Raw genomic sequence first — 17,577 nt, 5'->3', positions numbered from 1 at the left:
AAAACTAGCATTTCTCAAACTTCTTCAATTGGCCATGAGACCCTTTTGTCAACATTCACCTTTTAATCTGAGAACATTCTTGAGGCAAAGCTGATCTAGGCCCGATTGAGGAGTCTTGAAAAGTTTTCAGCTTCTTTAGTCACCCTTTGCCCTTTTGCCTGTTTGGTAGCAATCCCTGTGTTGGGGGAATTGCTTTCCTGTCTTCTGATTCCATAATAGGAAAGGAACTGATTCCAGGGAGGAGAAGGAAACCATGAAAATATAGAATAACATTCTTTTTGTGTTTGGCAGTATTAAGAAGTGTCCTTTTATGTTTAGATGTCAGATTTCTAATGGTTAGTACAGTTAAATAATGGAAACATCAGGAGATGACTTAATATTACAAAATCTATCACAGTATGGTTTAAATTGCTGCATAATTTAATATATTGCTATATAATAAGTTCAGTGAATTCTTTTTCAATAGAAAATTGGCTGTTTTCTTTGTAAACTGGAATGTTTGGCTGAAATATGACAAAAATAGAAAAAACAAGCTTTGAAATACTGCTTATAATTATTCTTTCTCTTCCCTTAAACAGAAATGCACACTTTGCAGTCAGCCCGGTGCTACTATTGGATGTGAAATAAAAGCCTGTGTTAAGACTTACCATTACCACTGTGGAGTACAAGACAAAGCTAAATACATTGAAAATATGTCACGAGGAATTTACAAGTAAGAGAACAATTGTCCATTTTCCTAAAATTGTCAGTAAGTAACTGCCTAAATATAGATGACATTCATTTACTTGGTCACCATTTTTAGATGGTGTTTAGCAAAGTATAGAATCATGAGAAATCCATGTAAGAATGAGTACTGCCATTAGCATTTCCCCCTGACTATACAATCAAGGATAAGCAGTCATTCAACTAGTATATATTATGCTTACTATGTGTCAGGCATTGTACCAGTATCTAGGCATAGTGTAGTGATCAAAACAGACATAGATTGTGTCCTCATGAAGCTTAAAGTCTAGTGGGAGAGATATATTAATGAAATGGTCACATAACTACATACACAATTACAAACTACATAAGTGCTAGAAAGGATACATTACCAAGTGCTATAAGGACGTTTAACAAGGAAGATCTAACCTAGTCCATAATTGGAGACTTTTTAGGAATTTCCTTAGGGAAATAGTGCTTGAGATGAGATATGGAGGGCAAAGATGAATGTGGGTTTTGGGAAAGCATTCTAGGCAGAGAATGGGACAGAAACAAGGGTACAAATGAGGAGTGAGTTAGGAGGCTACCACTGAGGGGCCAGGTGAGAATTGCTGGGACCTTAGAATAGGATAGGCTTATGATGAAGATAGAAGTCAAAACATGCTCATGGAAGAATGATGAAAGAGTAAACTTTGGAGATTTGGGATTACATGTTATACTCCCCCACTTTTTAAAAGATTTTATTTATTTTTAGAGAGATGGGAAGGGAGGGAAATATCAGTGTGTGAGTGATACAGGGATCAGTTGTCTCTCCTATACCCTGAACTGGGGACCTGGCCCACAACCTAGGCATGTGCCCTGACTGGGAATCTAACTGGTGACCCTTTGGTTTGTAGGCTAACACTCAATCCACTGAGCCACACCAGCCAGGGCCAACACCCATGAATTTTAAAGTAAGCTAACAAGAGTGCTTTTGATAAGTTAGGATTCTTAATAAAGCATTTATGAGGAAACAACAGCAAATAGCTTATTTAGTATTAAAGGGACAATGGTCCTTAACCAGGGCTGAACCTCAAAATCATTTGGGGTGGATAGAGCACTCTTTAGAAATGTTCTTTGTCTGTTCCTCTTCTTCGGAGATTTAGATTCAGTAGGTCAAAGCCCAAACCATGTAATTTGATGACGCTCCAGGTGATTCTCACATTCATCTCTAATTGAAAACCACCCTACTAATATACTTTCATTTGGAACAGGATCAAGACAAGGGAACCAACAACCAACAACCAACATTGCTCTCAATGTCCTCTTGCAGGGTTAAGTCAGTGCAACAAGAAAAAGAAAGATGTATAATAAATATTGTGAAGGGAAAAAAAACTGTCAGTGTTATTAATATCATTGTCTACCAAGGAAATCCAAAGGAATCAACTCTGAATTTATTAAACTTAATAATTGCTCAGTAAGGTTGATGGCATATGAGATGAATTTTTAAAAACAATTCCAGTAATAACTAGTTAGAAACATAAAAGAAAATGTCTTCCTCCCGCTCCACACATATACTAAAGGTGAACCTTTCCTTGTTTTTAAAAAATTATCATTTTATACAGGCAAAATATACTACATTCCTTGATGGACAGACTCAACTTTGAAAGATAGCTATTCTCCCCAAATTAATTTATATATTTAACACACCTTAAATGGAATCTGGACTTTTGAAAATTTTGTTTATAAGAGTAAATGTGGTATTATTTTTTGTTAGTAATTATTGTTACCTTATATAGCAAGGAAACAGAAGCTTGAATAAGGTAGAAGTTTGTCTCTCTCCTCAAACACATTCAGAGGAAAGCTGTCCAGATGCGGTAGGCAGATTTTCATTGTTACTGGGGACCCAGATTACCATCCTTCTGCCTCTCTCATCTTTGGGGCCTCCTTCCTTAGGAAGTAGGAAGAAGCAGGAACAAAGGAAAATGGAAGGACAAAGTGGCTATTCCTCCAGCTAAATCTAACTTTAATCAGCCTTCTTGGAAGTTCTACACACACACTTCTGCTCAGCATCTCATTTGTCACATGTCCAAAGGAGGCTGAGACATGTACTCTTAGTAGGAACATGGCTACCCAGATAAAATGTAGTTTAATACTACAGGGGAAGGGATAGAAAAGAGGTATTGGGGTAGTGAACTAGTCTTTATCACAACAAGCCAAGAAAAATTTTAATGCAATCTCCTATTATTAAAACCAATTGTATAGTAATTAAAACAGTATGGTAGTGGCATAGTGACAGATCCCAAGAAACAGATCCATATCTTTGTTGGCAGCTTATAAATAATTATGGTAGCATTTTGTATCTGTGAAGACTGGATGAATTATTCACTACCTGACATTTATACAATTGGCTCTCCATGTAGAAAATGTAACTTGAATCCTTGTCTCAGACTGTACCCCCAGAACAGATTTTAGATGGATTAAAAATCTTAATTATGGCCGTGGCTGGTATAGCTCAGTGGATTGAGTGCGGGCCTGCAAACCAAAGGGCTGCTGATTCGATTCCCAGTCAGGGCACATGCCTGGGTTGCAGGCCAGGTCCCCAGTGGGGGGCACGTGAGAGGCAACCACACATTGATGTTTCTCTCCCTTTCTCCTTCTTTTCCCCTCTCTCTAAAAATAAATTAAGTAAAAGCTTTATAAAAGACATTTTAGAAAAATCTTAATCATAAAAAAAAACTCAGCAGGAAATAAAGGAGAATTTTTCTATAATCAAGGAAAGAAGTCCTTTCTAAGTGTGATAGGATACTCAAATTTTATTGGACTACATTAAACTTGGGCTACATAAAGAGAATTCCAAATCATTAAGAAAAATACAACCCAAATGGGCAAAGTATATGAACATGTAATTAATAGAACAAATAATCATGGGTTGGTTATAAGCATGTGAAAAACTGTTCAACCTTATTAGTAAACAAGGAAATGCAAATTAAAACAAAATCTTAGAAATTTTTGCCTATCAGATGGGCAAAGATTAGTAGAATTTATATTATCTAATGTTAGCTAGGTTCTAGAGGCAGGCATTCTCATTGGATGTTTAGGCAGAATGTTAAATTGGTACAACTTTTTAGGAGAGTAATTTATCATTCTCTTTGTAGGGACTTATCTCAGAGAAATAAGCAGATAGCACAAGGATGTATCTGCAAGAGGTATCATTGTATTATTGTTAATGATTGCTACTATATCCACAAGGGCATCTTAGACCTATAATAAGGACTGACCAAATTACCATAGATGGCATCACTCTCCTCAAGACAGGAACTGCAACTTGCCAGCAGGACAGCATCAAATATTCGTCTTCTGTGGGTGTCCTTGCAGTAGTCAGTATAGTAGCACAGCTCAGGTCCAATAAGATAGGAACCACATGGAGTGGGCATGGGATCCACCCTGGCTAAAAAGCTTCATACTCCATGAGAGCCAGCATCTCTTATATGTTATATAGGCATACATAATTTTCAGGTTATACCACAAAGAGGACCAAAGGTGGCTTCATATGAAAGTATTTATAATTGTTCCAATCAAGATAGAGTCTACCAATTGAAGGGTAATATAGCTTAGTAAAATAGTTGACACACTCATTTTTCAAAGTTGCCGCAGAGTTAACCAAAGGTGAAATTGTCATGAAGAACGGGAAAAGATTTATGTTGACCTTCTATCTATAATAGCAAAATCAAAAAGAAATGCAATAGCAAAATAAAAAATAAACCAGAATGTTCACCAGGATACTTAATGAATTTTAGTTCATGCACGTAGTGAAATACTGTTAAACAGTTAAGGAGTGAAGTAGATCCATGTGTAGAGTGGTGAAGAGGTATTTCTGTGATAGTCAGGGGCAAAATAAGTTGTATATGTGTACATGAGTATAAGATATATTTTTGTACATATAAAATTATTAGGAACATATTCAGTAAATAGTTGTTAACCTCTCATTCGTTGCATATAAATGGAGGCAAAGAGGCAATTTTATATTCTTTATACTGTGCTGTTTGGATATTTTTATGAGTAAAACATCATTATTTTCCCTGGCTGGTGTGGCTCAGTGGATTGAGCACGGGCCTGGGAACCAAGGGGTCGCTGGTTTGATTCCCAGTTAGGGCACATCCCTGGGTTGTGGGCCGGGTCTCCAGTCGGAGGTGTGTGGGAGGCAACCACACACTGATGTTTCTCTCTCTCTCTTTCTTCCTCCCTTCCTCTCTCTAAAAGTAAATAAATAACATTTTAAAAAATCATTTTTTAAAGGGTAGTTCTTTTTTTAAATATATTTTTTTAAAGATTTATTTATTTATTTATTTATTTATTTATTTTTAGAGAGGGGAAGGGAGGGAGAAAGAGAGAGAGAGAAACATTAATGTGTGGTTGCCTCTCACGTGGGCCGCAACCCAGGCATGTGCCCTGACTGGGAATCGAACCTGCGATGCTTTGGTTCGCAGCCCGAGCTCAATCCACTGAGCTATGCCAGCCAGGGCTAAAAAATCATTATTTATAGTAACAATATTTGAAAATATCAGTCCTGTTTTAAACATCTAAAATCAGATATATAGAGAATTGTTATATTTAAATTTTAATTTTATTTAAGTATTTTTAGTATAATAGTTATTCATTTTTGTTTTGGGAAAATGGAAAATATAGATGAGAACAAAATACACTGTCAACTCTAATTCTGTCACCAGAGATAATGATTTTAAATCTTGGAATACTTTCTTTAGACATTTGTGTGATTTTATATATGAGTATATTTATAAAAACTAGATTTTATTATATGCACTGTTTTCCACTTACTACCCCCAAGACATTTTTTCTGTGACATTAGTTTTATATCACAATGTTAATGGTTTTATAGTATTCCATTGTATGGGTATATGAGATTGGTTAATCGATTCCTTTCTTAGACATTTAGGTAGGTTTTTTTTTTTAACTTTTTAACTATTAGAAAACCATGTTGCAGTGGCCATCTCCGAACAAAAATATTTGGCCCTAGCTGATGTGACTCAGTGGATTGAGCACCAGTCTGAGAACCAAAAGGTCACTGGTTCAATTCCCAGTCAAGGGAATCCCAACCCAAGCCCATGGTTGGGTTGCAGGCCAGGTCCCCAGTGAGGGGTGCATGAGAGGCAACCACACGTTGATGTTTCTCTTCTTCTCTTTCCCCCTCCTTTCCCCTTTCTCTAAAAATAAATAAATAAATAAAGCCCTGACTGGTGCAGCTCAGTGGATGGAGCATGGGCCTGTGAACCAAAGGGTTGCTGGTTCGATTCCCACTGGGGGCACATGCCTGGGTTGCAGGCCAGGCCCTCAGGCATGTTAGAGACAACCACACATTGATGTTTCTCTCCCTCTCTTTCTCCCTCTCCCTCTCTCTAAAAGTACTTAATATCTTTAAATAAATAAATAAATTGAAATTTAAAAAAAAAACTTTAAAAAATAATAAAATAAATTTTTTCTAAAATCAACTTATAATATGGATTCCAGATTATTTTATCATGGAGACCATTGAGTTAAAATAACAGTCGATATGCATGTAGTAGTTTATGGAAAGAATAGACAAATAGGAAATGCAAGGAGGAATATTTCTGAATAAAGTGGCTTTCTCCTATCTGGCATTTTTGGCTGCCTTTCTGGATTCTGAATATATTCATAATAAAAGGGTACAAAGGAAGATTACATAGTGATTCCTTTTATCCTGTTTTAATTACCTTTATTATATATTTAAACTATTTAAATATGTATTTTTAAAATGTCAGTCTCCCACCGTAGAAAAGTAAGTTCGGTGACAGCAGTAGTCTTTTTTGACCAGTCAGCACCTGTGGCCTTGATGTCTAGACTGGTGAAAGACACGTAATGGGCCTACGGGAAATACTGCTTGAGTGAAAACTAATCCCTTGAAAGATTAAAATTTGTTCTAATAACAAAGGGCTTATCCTTTTAGATGAAACTCTTGCTATAAAAAATTTCAAAAGTATACAAAAATAAAATAATATAACAACTGCCCATCTCAGTGGGTACTAAGTTACTGCCATAGTTGTTTCATCTGTTTTACTTTTTTCCTGGGGTATATTAAAACAGAACCCCAGATTCTTTGGTCATTTTACCCTCACATACTTCAGTATGCAGCTCTGAAAAGTATGGGTGTTCCTTATCTAATCACTATGCCATTATCATACTTTTTAACTTCACATCATCTCATATTCAGTTCACACTTCCCCAGCTGTCTTGAAAATGTCCTAGACTTAATTTGCTCAAATCTGAATACATACAAGGTCTCTACATTGCATCTGGTGTCTGTGTCTCTTAAGTCTTTCTTTTTTTAATTTTTTTTTATTTTAATCTTTGTTCAAGTACAAGTGTTTCTATATAGAGCAATCTCCTCCACTCCATCCCATCTCTTACTGCTACTTGTTGAAACACCTCAGTAAGTTGTCCCCTAAAAGTCTTACATTCTCAATTTATCTATTTGATTTTTATGAGGCCATTTACCTCATTTTTCTGCCCCTCCATATTTTCCATAAACTATAAGTTGGTTCAAAAGCTTAATTATATTCAGGTTGTATTTTTGGGAAGCTACTTTCATAGCTGCACTATGGAGGAGTCTTTTTAAAAAATATTTTATTTATTTGTTTTTAGAGAGAGGGGAAGGAAAGGAGAAAGAGAGGGAAACACCAATGTGTGTTTACCTGTCACGAGTTCCCTGCCGGGGACCTGGCCTGCAACCCAGGCATGTGTCCTGATTGGGAGTCGAACCAGCAACTTTCCAGTTTGCAAGCTGGCACTCAATCCACTGAACCACATCAGCCAGGACAGGAGTCTCACTCTTGATATTTGAACTCATGATTGAAAAGGATGTGATTCCCAATGTGCAGTATGAGCAGATTACATACACAATATAATTTCCTATATACTTTTAAATAATGTATGTGAAACTTTACAGAATTGGGATCTTTCATTTCTGTACCTTAACATTGACACTTTCAAGTTGGTCAAAATTTGGTTTTTATTGTTTTAGTCTTAAAACGTTTTTAAAATTTTATTTTTCAGTTGTAGTTGACATTCAATATTATTTTATATCAAAAACTTTGTTTTTAATGTTATTGGGTAAAATTAGGGATTGAGTGAGTATATGTGGTAATTTTCATGCTAAACCAAAGGTTTAATTTCAGATGAACTTTTAATATCTCATTAATAGAGTACTATTCTATCTTTTAGATAGAAGTGTACCTGTAAGTAATTATGAAGTGTTTTTAAGTGTGAATGAGGAAGTCCATGTTTTAAATGGACACCAACCTCATCTAGTAATGACATAAATATATTCTCATGAACACTGGCAAAACATTTTGAGATTTTTATCTTTCATCATTGTAGACTATATTGTAAAAATCATAGTGGAAATGATGAGAGAGATGAAGAAGATGAGGAACGGGAGAGTAAAAGCCGGGGAAAATTAGAAATTGATCAGCAACAAGTAACTCAGCAGCAACTTAATGGAAACTAGGTATGAAAGTTCATTATATCGGATCTGTTGTCACAATATAATACACACTGATAAAAACATGTTGAAGTAATGGTGTGCAGTATGATTTTTTAAATGTTATGTTTAGTTGAGCATGTTACTAGAATGCTAAGGATTGTGTAAGCTTGCATAGTTTTTTAAACTAGCTGATTTTGTAAGTAAAAACAAGCTATCTACTTTATCTATAAATGTAGTTGTAATGTCAAATCAGTAAGATATTCTCACTCCTCAATAACATTATATTTATTGTTTTCCCGTCAAGCATCATATTTTACATTTTTTTATCATCTTTTAAACAGGTTCATGGGACAGAGTTAGAAAACTGGGAATGAATAAGACATCCATAACTACTATTCTTTTTTTCCACTGTTTTCTAAAATCAAAAAGGGTTTGTAACTTTTTACTGCCCAAGTCTTAGATCCTTCATTGAACTGCTTAAAAATGTCTTGTTTGTTTTATGAGCCTTCTTCACTAGATGGCAGAGTTTCACGTGTTGATAATAGCCGTAGTTTGCAGTTTCTGGGAAGCAATTGAAACACTATTAACCCTGTGTATAGTGTCAACAGTTAAAGCAGACATTGAAATGAAGTAAGCTTCATTTTTCATTTGGACTGAAGAAAGTTCTGTTTAGAGTATCTAAGTTTGTTTAGTGGTTTCATACTCGAGGGAAAGCATAAGCGAATTTTACTTTACAGTGCAAACACGCCTCTGGTTGCAACACATGAGAATTTGTGATTTTTTTGTTCACACTCAAGTAATGGAGGCTAGAAATGAAGAGAACTTTATTTTTCTCTTGGCCTTGATAGCAAATGCTAAAAATTTCTTGCAAGAAGTGTGCTAAAGCATTTCATTTAGTTCCTGTTCAAGTTTTTCTCACTGACCAGCATGGACTCAGGCAACTGGTGATTGTAAGCTATGAGCTCTAGTGCTTATGCCAAAATTCTCTTGACAGTAAACCTCTTCTTTTTTCATGTTATACAAAGAGCTTCTCGCAAAATGATTGGATCCTTTCAAGTTTAAACTAACATTTGGAAACAGCAAATTAAACCTTTTTAAAATTTAAAGGATTACCACTCACTGAGGACTTTAGCCACCATGTCTGAAACCTATTCCTCTCAAGTGCCGTGTTGTGTGGAACACTTCATATATTGGCCCAAAGTATGTAAGGAGGTCTCATGTGCTCTAGATGTAAAAACCAGTCTTTGCATAAAACAGTATTTATTTTTAATTTTGTGACCACTATTTTTAAAACCTTATTTAATTTTTTTAATGTTTTCATGCAGTGCTTTGCTTATCTATCCAATAGGCTTTTGTGCCCTACTTTGCCTCTGGTAGGGCTCATTGTTGTTTTATGGATCATCAGAATTGTTTCTCAAAGCCTAAGAATCCAGCTTTTTAGAAAGGATTTTTCTCACTGGCATTTCTAGCTAGTGAAATTTTCTTCCATTTATCTTCTGAAGCACATTTATATATTTCTTTATAGTAAAACCAAAAAAAAAAACCTTTTGTTGTGGTCTGCCTAATATTACCATAGCACCTCATAATTAAGGGTAGGGATTCTGATATCTGAATTATTAGTTAACCTACCACATTAAAGCAAATTAGCAAACAAGAAGTAATCATGTTAACTTGATTGTACATCAAGGTATTTTTTATCTTATGGAAAAGCATTTTTAAAATGTAACAGGTGGAAAATTACACTGTGCTTAATGACTGATTTTTTTAACTGCTAGTCCCTTAAAGACAGAGTTGTCAATGTGTATTCATACATTTATGTAAATCGAGGGACTTGATGATTGCTTTATTTTAACCATCTTTTTTTAGAAGGAAACTAGCTTTAGTAGTTGGTTGCTCTCCCTATATGTTCTTCTCTTCTTGCTCTAAATATGCTATTGGGTTTCTTTGTGTGTATGTGATGAATTTTCAAAATTCACCATGACTTGAAGTGCAACAACAGATCTAGATGTTTGTTTACCAAGCTATGTGACTTTTCCCAAAGGATCTGTACTTTATTCCCTTACAACAGCTTGAAACCTGTTATTTTAAATCTTTGAATCACTGTGTCTAGATCATTTTTACTTTATACGCCATCAATTTACCCGGGAAACAATGGAGCGCCTTCATTTTTGGACAACTACTGTAATGATGTTTTTAGGAAAAATGGAAGGTGCCAGGGGTAATAATGGCCAGTCAATAATCACATAATAGACTTCAAATACTATAGCTTTCGGTCAATAGATTTGTTATGTAATCAAGTGTATGATTTTGTATGGGTTTCTTCATACTCTTTCTCTGCCACTAGCAACCAGAATAGCACTTTACCTTTTGGTTGACTAGGTAAGTGGCTGGCTACCTGTTTTTCTCACTGTGGTGTGATTGGCTACATAGTCTTTCATTAAAAAATTGAAATGTAAATTGAAGTCACATGAAAAATCACCTTTGGTTGTAAACCTCCAATATTGATTTTCTGTCCATGTTTGTCACATGCTGAGTAAAAGTGCCTTACAATGTAAAAATTGTACAGTACTTATGTTCCCAAGTAGCATCATCATCTTCTGGGTAGTAATTACATTGTGGTATGAATATTTAGAAAAATGGACCTCAGCAGTATATTTACTGTTCATCTCTTAAGTCCTTAACTGTAGTTTTAATAAGCATGACATTATTTGATAAGTATATAACATTTACATCATTTCAAAAAAGACTGCCATGACTGTGTTTTATGCATATTTTAGCTTGAAGTTTTGAAGCATCTTTTCTTTTTTCCTTTTTTCTTTTTTCCTATTTTTGTTTTGTTTTTGTTATTGATATTAAACAGTGTAATCTTTGCAAGCGTATATTGAAGATTATTCTGGAGCATTTATTGCCTTACCAGAAATGTTAGTAAGAAATGTTCTTTAGAGTAGAAAGATAGACTTGAGTTTCTATACTTTAATAAGAGCTCTTTGTTCCTTGGGGGGGGTGGGAGGTGAATTTTACTTTCATCTCAATTTATTAAAAACCCACAGCTGAAATACATTTTATTTCAAAAATCAGCAATTTTAGAATTTCATACAGTACTTGCTCAGGAGTACATGCTACTCAAGATATTAACAGAATAACAAGCTATGTAGATCTACTGTTGAATCAGAATCTATGTACTTGAACAAATGTGTGAATCTTAAATATCTCAAAGCAAAAGAAAAGTGTTCTTCTAGAATGTTGCTTTTTTTAAAAAGCGCTAAAGTTAGACCAAGGTATACAGTTTTGTTCTAACAGACATTTAGGTTAATTGTAAAGATAAGGAATGCATTATGGGTCAAAATCAAACATTCCTCTCATGTTATGTATATTTTGTTCTTGTTATATTGGCTTTATTTTCAAAATTGTAGTTTGTAGTATTAGTTTCCTTTTATTGGTATTGCATATACTATTCATTCAATAAATGAGTTATGACTTTCATGTTTGTATGTATGTCTTTTTGTGAAAGGGTATGATGAAGCTTATTTGTAACAGCAATAGTATTGTGCTCCTTTTAGTCTTGCTTTATTTCAAGGTGAAATGCTTAGTTTGTTTAATAACTTGTTAAACAAGTATGAGAGAGAGAGAAATGTGAATTTGAGTTTACCTAAAAATTTCACAACATGAAAGGTTTTATCGGGGAGAAAAACAGCAATATTTCAAATACAATAGAACTACATTACATCTTGGTTCTCTTACGTGATTCAGATCCCTATGACCTAAATTGCATCCTCTAGAACTTAGTTAAAAGGTGGTCTTCAAATAAACCAAAACACCTAGTACAGTTAATCTGATTGGTAATAAGGATGCAGGATTAACATCTTTGTCATAAAGGTATTTCACCTTATAGATTTAAATTTACTCCCTTTCCCATGGACAGCTTGCTTCTTGTACAGTGCTCATATCCAGGGCCGAAATCAAAGTTTTAATTAGTGCAAAGTGCTCATCCCGCACACACATTTTGTAACCTGCCTTCCCACCCAAGGGGGGTGCAAAATCAAGCAATAGGTTCTGATTAATGCTGCAACGATAGAATGATGTGCCTTCCTGCCAATGTTACCTAATAGTGCTTGGGTGTGTGTGTGTGCGCGTGTGTGTGCACGTGTGTAAAATCCATTATTTACTTTCATTTCAGTTTCCACCATAAAAATATGGAGAAAGGAGTTATGTGGTTTTCTTTAGCTAATTGAAACTATTGACAGCTGGATGGGGGGGTTATTTTGGTGTTTTGTTGTGTTTTCTTTTTCAGCTGCAGTCATCAATTGCTGAGATTATTCTAAAGCATAAACCTGGTAGAATTTCCTAGGAGAATTCTATGTCTAGCAAATGGTTAGTCCATCTTTTTAAGAGAAAACCCCAATCAGTCTTATAGTTATATATATGGGCCTCACTCACACACAGTGCTGATTTACCTATCAACCAATGCTACATAATTTTGCCTTGTTCACATAATGGCATAACTATAACTATACTATAACAGACATAACCATACATTAAGGATGTAAGGAAAATTTTATTCTTGACTTTTATTCAGAATATGAAAACTATATAATACCAGTTACTAAGAAAGTTAACGTTCTGCATATGGTCAGTGTACTGAAGTCGAGTAAGTCAGACCTGGGTCCTTGTCAAAATATAGGAGATCCATAAACATCCCAATTGCAGTTTTGTCTATATCTCTCTGTGGATGTAAATGTGGTTTTATGTTGGAGGTGGGAACAGTGGCCAGGAGACAGGGAAGATGCAGCTGGCAAAGAGCTAACTAGGTTTGCTCTGTGAATGATTAACAGTCTAACAAATAGACATGTGAAAATGAAAGTACTGTTTGAAGGGGCAAATTTTAAAATGGGACCTGGGGGGTAGATACTCAAGAGGGTGTTAAGAACATGCAGAGAGAAATAAACAAGTTTAATGTGGACACTGGACTTTGAGCCGTTGAGTTTCTACAAAGTGATTTGTACAAAGGGGTAAGGTTTTTCTGTTTGAGTATCTTTAAGATCAGAGCTACGTACAGATTTTGTTATTTGTAGAAGTCATATAGAGCCATAAAAAGAAGTGAAGTACTGATACTGCTACAACACGGATGAACCTTGGAAACGTTATCCTAAGAAGCCAGGCACGAAGGGTCACATATTGTATGATTCCATTTTGATGAAATGTCCAGAATAGGCATGTCCAGAATGACAGAATGCAGCTGAGTAGTTTCCAGAGGCTGCAGGGTGGGGAATGAGAAGTGACTGTTTACAGGTATGGTGCTTCTGTTTGAGGTGATGAAAACATCTGAAATTAGATAGTGGTATGGTTATACAACTTGAATATTCTAAAACCCATAAATTATACAATTTGAAAGGATGAATTTTACCTCAATTTATAAAGTAATATGTATTCCTTGTACAAAATTAAAATATGCAAAGGTATATGAAGCAAAACCTGAAAAATTCCCCTTTCTCCACAACCCTACTTCTCAGCAGTTGACGTGTGTCCTTCTAAATGCTTGTATACATATATAACTTAAACACTATTTTAGCATAAATAGGATCGTGCTGTATCTACAGTCCCATATCTTGGTTTTTGTTTGTTTGTCTGTTTGTTTTTCCTTGAATGGCTCTACAAGGTGTCAGTACAGGTAGATTTCTCACATTCTGTTTAGCAGCTCCACAGTATCACAGTGTATGGATTAACTGGAATCGTTCTATGTCTCACATATATCCTCATGTTCTTATGTAATTTCTTAGGCTGAAGTTCCAGAAGTGCAGAGTGTGTACATTTAAAGTTTTGATCCAAAAAATTGTACCAATTTAAATAAGTCCCATCTATAGGGATTAAGCTTTCCTGCTTCCCTATTCCAAAGGTGTGCTTTTCAATGAAAAGAGGTATGGTATCTTTAAAAACAACAACAAAAAACATCATACACATTCTATAGAAAATTTGATGGGGTTTTGATCTTGTTATAAAGATCACATAGGCTACATGTCGAAGTGAAATATGAATTATTTGAGAAACTAGAGGTTTTATTTCATGTGTGAAAAGGTTAAGTCAAAAGGTTTTGTTTCATATATATTAATAACAGTAGCAGTGGTGAATCATTTCCCTTACTTCTGCTTTCTGAAAGGTAACAGATTGCTCGTAGCATTCACTGTTTCCAGATAAATCTGCTTCTCCAAGTCTCTAAGGTCATATATTCAGTGCACTTGAAGGGGTCATGCACCATTTTTGTTGAAGAGTTCCTATGACCTTTAATTGTTGTCATGGTTCTTCCAAAGTCATGACTGTGTCTAACAAGTAGTCAGTTACATGAAAACAAGATAAAACCATTGAACTTTCTACTTTTCAACTAGTTGTTTCATCCTTACATGAATAAAATCTAAGACTAACCAGAAAAATTGAGTTGATATACACTTTATGCTTTTCAATAATCTGCTAGAAAATGAGTTGTTGTTTTTTTTTTTATTCAAGAATCTCAAGCAACAATTACCTGCATGTCTGGAAAGAAATTGTTGGTAAAATGATGCAAATATTCAGTTAGGCTGGTCAGTCAACATGAAAGTTTCTAAATAAAGAATAAAGTGAATGTAGTCAAGGATAAATTTTTGCCACATGAAAATTAGCTTTTTCAAATTCTCAAAATCACGTTTGGTGCTAATTATGTATTTATAACACTAGCCAAACAACTGTTCTATTTAAAAGGATTTGTCAGATGTATAACATTACAAAAATAATTTTAATGTGCCAGTAACTCAACCTTTAATCATGTTTCCTTGCACTCTATTTTCATATGTTTATGAAATAATTAAGTCTTTAAGGAAGGGCAACAAAACAGGATGACTACATTAGAGAGTTCTTTTTGTAACTTCAAACTACAGGGGTCGTGGAGATTGCTGCTCTTTTCATTTCAGAGATTAGCCAGACTATTTAACAAAGGCTTATTTTCAAACATTCGTGATCCTTAAACCCAATAGGCTTATGTTCTATGTTTAGTATTCATTTAGTATTACAAGGAAACAATAATTCTTTGGACCTTGGTCTCATGTTCTCGGTTAGAGAGCAAGCACAAAAGATAAGCATTTTCTTAAAAGTTTGCAGATCCAAGAGCTGGAATTTTGGCATTATCTTCAGATACAAATATCTTTCTGGACCTCCCATAGAAGAGTTGTTTTTAAGCATTGCAACCTATCCCATTTGCCCAAACCGCTTAGGAGGCCCTCCAGTATGCTCGGGGTGGGGGCTGGGGCACAGGGAGAGCTGTTAAAGAAAACATGCTGCTTATGAAAAAGGCTTGACAGATTTTCTTTCCCTTGGGAAGAGGAAGGGTAGGAAAGAGAAGATTTAGGCAGCCTTTACATTTAGTCACTGGGGTCACTCCATTCCATGAAACTTGGAAATGCAACCAGCTGTTTGTAGACCACTTCCTAGAAAGATTGACACAAAACTTCATACATTCACATCTTTATTATTTTTACTTTGATGCCCCTTCCTGAAACTCTTTCCATAATTTCCATTATCTATACTGCGTCTTTAAGACCACACTTTTCCTGACTCCTCTCCTTACCCTGATGTAAATATTCCACAGTGTTCTGGTCTTTGCCATCTCCATTTTTTTATTATTACTATTTTTGCATTTGAAGCAAAACTTTTATTGGAATTATTAAGTCACCTTAAAAATCTAAAATACAAGTATTTTTTTATTTCTAAAAAAGGAAAAGAATTATTTTCCAATATCACTCACTATACATTAAGCTTTATCTTAATTTTTGTATATAAATCATTAGTTACATGTTTACTATTTCATGTGATACCTGGGTTAATATATTTATACAACCCTAATTCCATATTCACTGATGTATACAAATGTATGATTATAATGACCATCAGTCTGATACTTAATCTGCCACCTTATATTGCTCTCACATATCACCACGATCAATTGCTACAGCTGTCGCATGTGTGCCCTACTGAGAGCCCCAGTCCCTATCCACAGTCTGGTCTACCCACTAAGGCTCCATGCTGAGTCTCTACTATTCTCCTGGATATTTTTACCCAGACTGCTGGATCTCAAGCTTGAGTGTCAAACCAAATGGTCCTCGTCTAGGGGGTGGGGGTATAACAGGACTAACTGGTAAAGGAAAAAAAATACAATAAGAAATATAAAAATAAATTGTCCTCACATGAATTTTATCTCTTTGTTAATGACACCATCAGTCAACAGGGCTACAATTGGTCTGCTTAGATCTTGATGTCTACTTGCTGAGTTCCTCAGAATCTATTATTCTGTCTTTTAGATCCATCCTCTCTATTCTTACTACTGATAAACTACTTTGGATTCCACTGTTTGATTTTCTTTAACATTTTGCCCAGATTCACTCTGTACCCATGTTTATCAGACTCTTAGTTCCTTCATTTTCTTTAGTGAGCAGTTCTTGGCCTTGCTTTCTACTCGGGTTGGATAAGATGGTTAATTACCTCCATTACCTCTTGACACAATTGGCCTCAACTTACTACTTAATTCTCTTATACCTCTTACCTCTCTTGTACCTAGAGTTTACCCCACACTTAAATCTGGGGAAGATGGCCTGCTAGAGGAAACCGCAACACTGCAGACCGATGCCACCACATACACTGATGTTTAGTCTCAAGTTACCCACATCAATCTTAAATCTTTTTTTTATTTGTCCTTCCCAGTCAGTATACTTAGAAACTATTAAAACAAGCATATGGGGGGAGAGGATTATAAGGAGACTAAATGATGATGGGAAAAGTACAGTAAAGATTAAATTTAAAAAATAAGCATATGGACTCTAGGTTTTGGTGGCCTTGGTTCGGATTCCATGTAACCTTGAATAAGGTACTGAATCTCCACTTCCATGATCTCATCTTTGAAGTGCAGGTTAAAATAGTGTTCACACATAGACTTGTAAGGGTTAAAGGAGGAAACAGATTTAAGACTCTCCCATCCCGATACAGTGTACAGTTCTAATGCTCTAGTTTTACCGTATTTCTGTGATGATTTTCTTAAAAGTCAAGTCACTTTGCTATACCTCTGCTTCTCTCAACTGCACTAAAACCCCTCCAGCAAAGTTCACTGGTTACTGCTGCTGCTAAAGCCAATGTGTGCTTTTTAGTTCTCACTTGACTGGGCTCTACTGTTCCAGATAGTCCAGGCACTGTCACGTGAATCTCTGCTAATCTGTTTTCACAAATGACTGAGGAATAAGAGTAATACATCGGATGACAGGACCAAGACTGAAAAGTCCTTCCATCAGCTGGGACTCTACAAGGATAATCTACCTACCTTCTCCCCACTCACAGAGATTTAATAGGGATCTGTGCAAAAT

General features: G+C 35.3%; 1 protein-coding gene across 2 annotated transcripts in view; it reads left to right on the top strand.

Moving 5' to 3' along the window:
* The window catches only part of PHF6 (PHD finger protein 6), a 51,614-nt gene extending 39,928 nt beyond the window's left edge, over nucleotides 1-11,686 (top strand). For both annotated transcript variants that reach the window (XM_045852277.1, XM_045852275.1), the window contains exons 9-11: nucleotides 579-712; nucleotides 8,098-8,227; nucleotides 8,545-11,686. In XM_045852277.1, coding sequence (XP_045708233.1) covers nucleotides 579-712; nucleotides 8,098-8,227 — 264 coding nt within the window. In that variant the 3' untranslated portion in view covers nucleotides 8,545-11,686. The remainder of the gene's footprint in view (nucleotides 1-578; nucleotides 713-8,097; nucleotides 8,228-8,544) is intronic.
* Nucleotides 11,687-17,577: the final 5,891 nt, after the last annotated feature.

The sequence above is a fragment of the Phyllostomus hastatus genome, unplaced genomic scaffold (genome assembly GCF_019186645.2).
Source record: "Phyllostomus hastatus isolate PE091 unplaced genomic scaffold, TTU_PhHast_1.1 phas_contig_90, whole genome shotgun sequence".
Lineage (NCBI taxonomy): Eukaryota > Metazoa > Chordata > Mammalia > Chiroptera > Phyllostomidae > Phyllostomus > Phyllostomus hastatus.
Note: the sequence above shows the minus strand (reverse complement) of the source record. Positions and strands in the feature narration are given on the sequence as shown.